The following is a 10,551-nucleotide window of genomic DNA, read 5'->3' as shown; positions in this document are numbered from 1 at the left end:
GTCACTCCCAAAAAGAGATCCTACTCTGCTGGGCCCTTGAGCAAGACCCTTAACCTGTAATTGCTCCAGGGGCGCTGTACAATGGGTGACCCTGCGCTCTTAACCCCAAGGGGTATGCGAAAACTAACAAATTTCTAATACGAGAAATCGTATTAGATGAAATAAAGAACAAAAAAAAACAAAAACCTTGTTCATTTTTTTTTTTTTTTTTTAAGGCTGCATGAATTTTTAAATACTCAAATCATTTATTGGAAAGTAAAGCCCCAATAACAAAAGGACAAACATTGCAAACATTTTAGTTATCAAACCAAATGGAAGACAAAATAACAATTTAGTAATGTTTATGGTGCAAAGCAGCTATGAGCTCTGTCTCACGCTATCAGATGATGAGATTTATCATTGTCACATGTTACTTTAATGTGACCCATAATGCTTTACCAGTAATGCCTGGCAGTGACAATACAGAGCATCCAAACTATGGGTACTTGGCCTTAGGCAGTAGACCCGCTACTTACAACAACTTTCACTGCTCCGCCACGCTGCACTTTCTGTTCCTTAGCTCTCCTCATTTCCAAAATCACGTGTAACAAACATTTGGCTGGGCAGCTTTATTTATTTATTTATTTTTTGTTTTAAACCAACCCATTTGCATTCCTCTTTTCTAAACAGATATTTGTACAGTCCCTCCTGTAAGGCACAGTCTTAATATAAAACAAATTGCGTTACTTACTTACAGTCTTAACAGTTTCATATAAAAATATCCTGCATTAACAAATCCAGTCCTGGCAGTAGACTAATGCTCACCTCGGACAGATTTGCTCGTCCATAAGAAACTTTTTCAGGGTTGAGATTTTTACTTAGTGTTTTCTTTTAAAGTACCAACATTGAACTTTTGTGCCCTGACAGTACCCATCCCGGCGGTCAGATTAATTAGAGCTCGTCGAGGTTGAGTGGCGGGACGGGCTCCCTCCAGTATGAGAAGTGGCTGAACTCCGGACACTCGAACAGACATTGTCCTGGTTTGTGATGAGGGAAGATGTGTTCGACCAGCTCACTCAGATGAGAGTACCTGCAGACGACACACAGAGAGGGTGAAGGTGGTAGCAGACAGCTGCTTGTGTGGTGGCCACAGTTAGTATTTTATTTTATTATTTGCACCGCCTGCATACAACTGCTACTGGTAACTTGCATGTCATTTATTTAGCACCACCCATCTTTTTCTTGTCTTACACTGAAGATAAACCACTGCAGCCCTGCTGTGCAGATGGCCGCCATGCCATTTGTCTGATGTGCTCTGGTGTTTGGATATGGCACTTTACTTACCTCGCACCGTGTGTGTTTTAAATTTAGAGGCAGATATTTAAAACATTTGCAAGTACATACTGAAGCTGAAGTGTGATGACTGCATACTATGAGGAAAAGTACACTATAGAAGAAATCCATCCTCCCTGTTCTGGTCCAGATAAGTTTCTCACTTCTGCCTCCAGCCCGATGCCAAGCTAACTGGCTAAACTCTTACAACAGGAAAAGACCTCAGTAACTTACGAAGATACGTTTCCTTTGGTTTTTTCCTGAATGAGTTCCCCCTTGGGGTTCACAGTGAAGATCCTTCCATCTGATACCCCAACTTGCTTGTAGGCATAAACATCCTATACCAAAAAAAAAAAAAAAAAAGTTTTTCTTTAAAAAACAATATTTGTCTAAATCCTAAACTGGAATGCATTCTGCTTTGCAGTGGCCACCAGGAGCTGCTCCAAACCGATGGCAGAGGCTTTATTCTGGAACAGTTGCTGTAGTTATTAGGCCTCTCAGAGAACAGCGGCTCACAGTGACATACTGGACTGGTTGGGCATCGCTGGTCCAGTGTTCTGCACCCAAGGCTCAACCACCAGGCAGGCGCTGGAGTCTCATCCTCCACCTGCTGTTTGCTTATTCAGAAATTCTGTTGTGGACCGCCATCCACTATTGAAAAACCAGCGGGTGTACTCCAATGAAACACTAAAATCAACACCCGCTACCCAGCAGAGGCATCTCCGACGGGGCTCTAGGACTTTAGGAAGTGCACTGCTGCGGCTTACTAATGAAGCACCACTCCTCACAGGACTCATTTTACTTGACCGTAAAGGCCTTCCTTGTTTTAGCTCGCTGCAAAAAGTGGTGGGGGAAGCGTACACAGGGGTGAGGAGTGTCGGAAAAATAAAATGAGACCAGGGCTATCTAGACTTTATCTTTTTTAAAGAAATACCTCACAGCTGGTTAGTGTTTTCACACTGGTTTTACCAATCTATCCTGATCAGAATGGTGTCCTTAGTCCCAAAACTGCACTGTGCTGACCAGCTTTTAAACATACAAATCCACTTGGGACTGCTCTTTAATCCGTCAGCAGCTTAGGTGGCCAACAGTTTTCTTTTTTTTTGTGTCAGATGGTCAAGTAAAGACATTAAAGACGATTCCCAACTTACATTAGTTCTGTTCCCAAAGGCTGCATAAAAAGGTTGTCTTTGTGGACTGAACAGGTTCCTGATGTCATTCAAACAAGCGATCTTGAAGACCTCGGGTTTCTTCTCAATCACCTCTCTGTTCACACAATTAAAAAAAACAAAAAAAAAAACATTAGTACATTTAGCGCATTTCAACTGAAAATAATTTTTGTTTGTTTAGACAAGCAGGCCTTCCTTGTGTCGGCATTGACAGAGCACTACACAGACAGTGTTTAGTGTCATTTTCACTTAATAATAAGAATTGCACTGTTAAATAAAAATGATCTCCATCCACCCTGAAAACGCGTATGAAGTAAACATGGCCACATACACCGAGTATGCCCTGAAACGTTCTTGAAGGGGTACTAACAACGCCAACCAAAGTGTTTAGAGCTGAACTCTAGCGACCGGTAAATCCATTTGATTTTTGAAAAATATGTGGCATTCAGACTGTAACAAAGAGCATTTACACGCAGACCGGCAAGCAACACTGCGCTGGAATTGGTTTTTCTTTTTGTGAAGGACAACCAATCAGGGAATGAGATGCTGTAATGGGCAGGATCCAATCAGGGAGTGGCTATGCGATAAGCATGAACCAATCACAGCGCAGTTAAGTGTCTGTTTTTAGAAATTTTTACACATTCGCATTGCAACACCGAGCCTGCATTTTCAGAAGTTTACGGCTCTACAGAGCATTTTTCAAAGGTCTCCATTTGCGAGGATTAAAAAAGCTGGGGTCGTGTAGCTGAAAGGTGAACACAGAGACTAGTTTCTGCATTATTTTATTTATTTATTTTTTTTTACAGGATAATGTGGAAGTCTAGTACCCGAGGCCACATCACAACATGCTTTGGGGTGGCATTTTTAAACACTAACTGCACATAGAAAACTGTGTGTCCACTCAGACCCTGCCTGCCTGCGCTTTGTGCTGCAAAGGTAGACATTTTAAGAGAACGAGGGAAGAGCTTACTGTGCAGTTCTAATGGACACTTTGGCACAGGACCACATTTATTTAGATTGTGTCTACAGTTTAGCGTCTTGCACTAATAGTTTGCACTTTTTTTTTTTTTTTAATTTTCTGTTTTGCATGAGGATTTATAAAGCAGGATGTACCTGTATATCTACTGTATAGTGCCTTCCACATTCATCCATCTAACTGTTCAAATCAAGTCAGTTAAACAAATACAAAATCTTGATCAAGGACATACCTATGCAGGGCAGAAAAAAGGCTGCTGGGCGCGAGAAGCACTGGCCCCTTGGGCAGGACTGTCCCCTTGTCATTAACCCACTGCAGGTAGCCTTTGGTGATGTCTGCCATACCGATGGCCCGTGCAGAACAATACAAGAATTTGTAGCCATTCCTGGTAGAGATAAAGACGGTCATTATTAACAGACTGAGAATAAGCCAGGCATCTTAGTTTTGACTTTAAAGAGAAGTAATAAAAAAAATAAAGCAAGACATGCCGTAACAAAGATGGGCCCTCAGACTACTGTGCACATAACGGGCAGTTCAGGCTGCGTCTTTGATTTCCAGTGAGCACCCATTGATCTGGGAGCCTCAGACACACCTCTAATGGGGGTCTGCTATCAAAGACATGGGGGGGATGTTCTAAGGGCAGACTGGTATTCTCCTTTCTTGACTTGCCTAGAACACAGGCCCTTGGCTTAAAAGGTTGGGCAAGACAATCTTAATGTCAACTAAAAGTCTGCTTTCATGATGGGGCTCCTCTTTGGAATGCAGCCTGTGATAAGCTTTATCAACACAGAAACATCTCATAATGGCAACCATCTAGGAACGCAAGTTTGATCAAAGAGCCCCAAATTCAGTAAGTGGCAACCTTGATTGACAGAAGTTTGCTCCAGTAGTCAAGCTAAAGGCGTGGGCTTTTGTGACCTAAGAAACCAGTGGTAAGATGTCTGCTCTCTCCTTTAAAACCACCACAGCCACCCCAGATTTTGCTTCCTCTATCAGCTCAATGCTCAAAACCTGGCCATAACTTCTGCTTGAAAACCCCAGTACCTGCAGAGTGTGGCTTTAACAAAGGCTACAGCAATCCCATCTATGCCAAAGGGTAACTGGTGCTGCACTGGAAAATGGAAGACTGTCCATAAAAGGAGTTGGAGGATGAGGGCTATTAGTTCAAACCTTGTTAAGATAGCAAGTGCCCAAGCTAGGGAATGCTGTATGGAGAGTCATGTGTTCGACTTGCTGAAAACGGCATCTGACTGATCACCAGCTGACGTGATTTTGCTAGCAATAAGAGGACTAACACAGTGTGTTGAACCTCACGCCTGCAACCAGAAGGTGTGACCAAGGCAAAGGAGATGAGCTCATTAAACAAAAAAAGAAATCCAAGCTGAAGATTCTTACACATGTCTAGAGAAAGCCAACCAGGAAAGGATTAAAGCATAGCTTACATGAAACCATAAGAATAACCGATTTGGTTCTGACAACTATTAATCCTAATTTAGTAGACAGGATAAAGTCAGCTACTGTACTAGGGTATTGGTGTCCCTGTAACTGGACAATAATAAACTTGTGAATGATAAGTTCTAGTTGTTATAAATTTCTTCCAGTTCAGAGCAGCATCTCATTCGCACAGACGACATGTGGGGGTTCATAAGCCAGTGTTGACAAACTGCGAGTAAGTGAATGCCAAGGTGCAGGCAATCAAAGCTTAATAACTAACTAAAGAACTGATCCATCTGAACCACATGAATTGAAAGATCAGAATTCATAAGTTATGTGCCCTTTTTCAACTTCGCTAACAAGTTTACGTTGTTTGTTATCGTGTTTTGTCTATGTATTTGCACATATATACAATTGTGTGTGTATGTATATATTTTATATATATATATATATTACACACACAATGGAACCTCGGTTCACGACCATAATTCATTCCAAAACTGATCGTAAACCGATACAATTTCCCCATAGGATTGTATGTAAATACAATGAATCCGTTCCAGACCATACAAACTGTATGTAAATATGTATTTTTTTTAGTTTTTAAGCACAAATATACTTAATTAAACCATAGAATACACAGCATAATAGTAAACTAAATGTAAAAACCTTGAATAACACTGAGAAAACCTTGAACAACAGAGAAAACTAACACTGCAATAGTTTGCGCTATAGCGCTACCAACCACTGGCTAAAAACACTTTTTTTTAATGAGTTATAAGCACAGGGTAAAAAATGAACATTTGAAAAAATCCATAATTTAATAAACCACCAAGAAAAGTAACATTGCAACAATGCACGCTACGAACCGATCGCTGTAAACAGAAGTGAAAACAAAATCAAGCCCAGTGCATTCTTTAACTGCCTTCCTACCTTATGCGTCCAGCTCTCGTTTGCCTGTGTGTGTGCGTCTGGCTCTCTCTCACGCGCTGCCTGTGTGTGTGTGTGTCTCGCTCTCTTGCTCGCTGTACAGGAAATGCACAGGGAGAGACTGAACATGTACAAACCAAAAGGGAAACTGGCTCGTTCATATACCGACTGTGTGGTCGTGAACCGAGGCAAAAGTTTGGCTAATTTTTTGGTCGTAAACCGATTTGTACGTGTACCGAAAGGTTCGTGAACCGAGTTCCACTGTGTGTGTGTGTGTGTGTGTATATATATATATATATATATATATATATATATATATATATATATATATATAATATAAAATGTCTTTTTCTGGAACTTGTTATCTGACAAAATAAGTAAATACCATGCTTTACTATTCTTCTATATACTATACAATGTCACGAATACTCTAGCCTACTATGGGCACATACTTTAATCTTTCTTATGCATACCCTGTTCCACAAGCACATTCCCTAAACCTTGTTATGATTCTCTTTGCCCTTAGGGGAATTATTCCCCAAGTACTAGCAGAAACATCTGAATTTTCACATTGTACAAGTAGCTGCAGACTTGACTCTGGACACCTACTGTGGCTGCAGGTTTTCATTCTTACCATTTTCTTAATTAGCGATTAGCATTTGCTACTAATTAACTCTTTTCCCTTCATTTGAATTGGGTTTCTATTTAAGATTCAGACCTCTTAACTATTTCTTTTTCTTAATAAGCAGCCAAACAATAATATTAAGATGCAAAACGAACCAACACATGGCCAGCAACCTACGTCCACCATACACTATTTGAAAATAAAAAGAGGTCTCAGTAATCTGCTCAGGTCCACAAAACAATTGGAAGGTGGTCTTGGGGGGAAAAGTAACAGTTTTGGAAAGGTCTGCTGTGTGCACACCAACAAGCCACAGAATTAAATTGAAGTTTAATTAATAACAAGCTTCTAATTAAAAACTGGTTGGAGTTTAAGGCCCTGACTTAGCTGGTGATATGTTGCCTCACTTCATATGTCATTTCTATTTGGGTGCCATTTGAAGAAAAAAATGAATGCAATTTGAAGGACTTGATCCTAAAACAACAAGTTAATTACAACGAAGGGATAAGAAGTTAATTAAAAACAAAAACTGGTCAATATTTAGGAAAAGGGTTAGAATGAAAACCTGCAGCCACAGTAGTAAGACCCCTGGGTAAAACTTTGTCCCAATACCAGGCAAGGTGCCAGTCCATCTTGGAGAACAGTAAACTCTTAACAGGCCAGGCCAAGCCAGTCCAGAGTCGCAGTCAGCCCAACATGCACATCTGTAGAGGACACAGTAACACACACAGAAGACTCCCTGGACATGAGAAGAGCGTACTGTTTGAACCCACAATCTGCAAGGCTGTGACTACTGTACGTTACTCATTTAAATTAGGAGTTCATTTTAATGAAACAAACCATAAACTTTGGGGGGGTTTAACGTTAACATTATTCAAAGTTATTGTCTGTTTTTACCTGCATTTTTATCACTCTTTAATATTTTTTGTATCAGTATGCTGCTGCTGGAGAATGTGAATTTCCCCTTGGGATTAATAAAGCATCTATCTATCTATCTATCTATCTATTATATAGTGCCTTTCCTATCTATCTATCTATCTATCTATCTATCTATCTATCTATCTCTCTCTCTATAAGCTGGGCTACACTGAATGTCTTGCTACCGGCAGTTGTGTTCTTATGCTGTTCCTTCCTATCCAAACTGAAAAAGATGAGAACATCAAATAAAAGTACAGCAGCCTTGATGTTGACGGTCAATCGTGTTTCAGCAAAGTGACAAACTGAGCACGTGGAGTCCCGATATTCTCAGGCCTGCTCTAAGATTGGCCTTTCCAGTGTGTCCAGAGACGGAGGCCATTGGGATCTTTGCCTAGTTATCTAAAGATTAACATCACGACCCCAGTGGATTGTAAAGGCCTCTTTATACGGAGCAATCTGAACTGTTAATTTTGCTAAGAAAACTGTTGGTAATTATTTCGAGAAAATCAATTCCACATTAGGAATTAAAAAAAGCACAGTCATATATGTTTATACAGTGAGAAGTGATGTAAATGGATAATAAAAGTGTTGGGTTATATACTGTAGAATGTGTCATTTACCTTCAGTTGGAATGGTGTGACACACTTGTGAGACCACATCTGGAATGTGCCAGTCAGCGGAGGTGGTAATCGGATCATAATGGCATCTGGCTGCAGTATGGAGTTTGAATTTCCATCTTAGCAGCCGCACATTTAGGCTCTTGAGACATTAGGGAAGAACTACTTGATTTATTCCAGGAGCAAAGTGTATCAACTATGGAGGAAACCAGAAGGAGAAGCAAACTGATTTGATGGTGTGACATGAGTGACGTGCTTCAAATTATGAAGGTAGCAAGTTGGGAGGGTGCCAGCCAGTATTCTTGAAGAAGAGCACAGGGGCGAGTAGAGAGTAGAATTTGGTGAAAATGTTCGCAAACACTGGAGCAAGTAGCACAGTAACCGGACGCTGCGCTCAGTGACCCTTCAAGTCCTGACTGAACGAGAGATTTCAAGCACAAGGTGAGCAGGTCTGTTGGGTAGGATGGCCTTTTCGCCTCAAAACCACTCTCCTGTTCTTATCAGACTGAGAGAAGGTGAATTGTAGACAACGCAGCTGCCTTTGGGGGGGGTCTCACTGTAGCCAGAAGCCCAAGGCTTTGGTCATTAAAGGCAGCGAGTTCATTGTGAGGACACACAACTGACTGTGCTGCTGCTTGAGGGAACTTCTCACCAGTGAACTTCTTCCTTGTAATCATTAACCTCACTTACATGTGTATTTTGTGGTAGAGTTTGGCGATCCCTTGATGTGTCCAGTCTTTACCAAACTGTGGGAGGATGTGCCCCAATGCATCAGACCTAGCAAGGAAACAAAAAACACAATATGACACAGACATTATTCATTCATTTAGGCTTCTGTTAGGTCAAGTTTGAGCTAAAATAAAACTGCAGCCTGGGGTTCTGATAAGCAGACCATTACGAGCGTAATTCTAATTTAATATTTGTTACTCTCGTATAATCCACACCACATAGGGGTAACTCGTTTTTATTTTCACATGTGAACGTGTTTTACTCTGTTGTGCATTAAGTCTGACAACTAAACTAAATATGTCCACCACAGACGCACAGCACAGTTTCATTTCAGTCTATAATTAAACAATGAGGGACTGTAGGTCACAGGCAGTAAGACTGAACACAAAGACACCGTCGCCATTGAGGACAGTCGTCTCTAACAAAACAAAACACAAAAATAACTTTGTAAGGTCAAAAGCACAGTCAAGTCAGTCAGTCTCCAACCTGCTATATCCTAACACAGGGTCACGGGGGTCTGCTGGAGCCAATCCCAGCCAGCACACACACCGGGGACAATTTAGGACCCCCAATGCACCTAACCTGCATGTCTTTGGACTGTGGGAGGAAACCCACACAGACACGGGGAGGACATGCAAACTCCACACAGGGAGGACCCGGGGAAGCGAAGCCAGGTCTCCTTACTGCGAGGCAGCAGCGCTACCCACTGCGCCAACGTGCCGCCCTTCAAAAGCACAGCAAATTTGGGCGGAGTGGTGGCTCTGAGGCTAAGGATCTGTGCTGGTATCCAGAAGGTTGGCGGTTTGAATCCCCGTCACTGTCAAAAGAGATCCTACTCTGCTGGGCCCTTAATCTTGCTCCAGGGACGCTGTACAATGGCTGACCCCAAGGGGTATGTGAAAACTTAACAAATTCCTAATACAAGAAATTGTATAAGGTGAAATAAAAAAAGAAAACCAGTGGTTCAGCGCTCCTTCAGAGTTTAAAGGAAAATAAAGTATACAACGGTTACTACCTCTGTGGACTGTAATGGAGTCCTGTAACATGACATCCATTCTGCAATTCAACCCTGAGCTGAACTGAGTGATGTCAGACCCTGCCAGCCACTCCCAATATGCATCTGAATCCAACAGTAGTTCACTCCTACATTAGAACATCCAACCACAGCGTAGGCTACTTCACCGAGCTGTGACAGGAGCAACAGCAAATACTGCAGAGCCGTCTCTGTACATGTAACACACAATAAAACAGACTTCATATCTTAACATCTTTAGATAAACCAAAGGAATTTCAAAATTCAGTTCACTACTCGGACTCACGTCTTGGTTTAACTGCCTCACACATCCTCAACATTTTAGCGTATTACCTAAAAGACGCCTCAGCATTTCATATACCAAGTTGATGCTATGGTCAGAAACCAAAACTCATGTCTCTAACCCATGTGCCATCCTAAAGCTGACAATAATGACTGACATTGCCTATATTTTGATTAAATTCATTGGACTGTATAATGCTCCATGACTGTATTGATCAGCAGCGAAGACTTCAGGTGTAGCAGGATGGGCAGAAAATAAGAAGTCATCAGTATGTTCTCTTTGTGAATTGTTCTTATGTTACTGCGTGTGATCTCCTCCTGTGGACTTCTGCACATTTCCAGCTGACTTACTTGGTAATAGTGCCATCGATATCGGAAATAATGATTTTGTCATCCCAGTTCCACAAGTAGATGGTGGCCTCACATCGACACGTACCCTGGTACTGTGTGGTCACACTAAACACAATCTCGTTGGCGCCTTCTCTTAGATTCAGTTGCTCCTGTTAACAAGGAGGAACCATAAATTTAGG

General features: G+C 41.5%; 1 protein-coding gene across 2 annotated transcripts in view; it reads right to left on the bottom strand.

Moving 5' to 3' along the window:
• Window positions 1-599: 599 nt before the first annotated feature.
• The window catches only part of LOC114659547 (phosphatidate phosphatase LPIN3-like), a 104,312-nt gene continuing 94,360 nt past the window's right edge, over window positions 600-10,551 (bottom strand). For both annotated transcript variants that reach the window (XM_028812098.2, XM_028812099.2), the window contains 6 exons: window positions 10,373-10,521; window positions 8,668-8,754; window positions 3,689-3,841; window positions 2,463-2,577; window positions 1,546-1,649; window positions 600-1,069 (listed from right to left, as the gene is read on the bottom strand). In XM_028812098.2, coding sequence (XP_028667931.1) covers window positions 931-1,069; window positions 1,546-1,649; window positions 2,463-2,577; window positions 3,689-3,841; window positions 8,668-8,754; window positions 10,373-10,521 — 747 coding nt within the window. In that variant the 3' untranslated portion in view covers window positions 600-930. The remainder of the gene's footprint in view (window positions 1,070-1,545; window positions 1,650-2,462; window positions 2,578-3,688; window positions 3,842-8,667; window positions 8,755-10,372; window positions 10,522-10,551) is intronic.

This window comes from Erpetoichthys calabaricus, chromosome 10, assembly GCF_900747795.2.
Source record: "Erpetoichthys calabaricus chromosome 10, fErpCal1.3, whole genome shotgun sequence".
Taxonomy (NCBI): domain Eukaryota; kingdom Metazoa; phylum Chordata; class Cladistia; order Polypteriformes; family Polypteridae; genus Erpetoichthys; species Erpetoichthys calabaricus.
The sequence above is the reverse complement of the archived record's forward strand: the minus strand, read 5'-3'. Positions and strand labels throughout refer to the sequence as shown.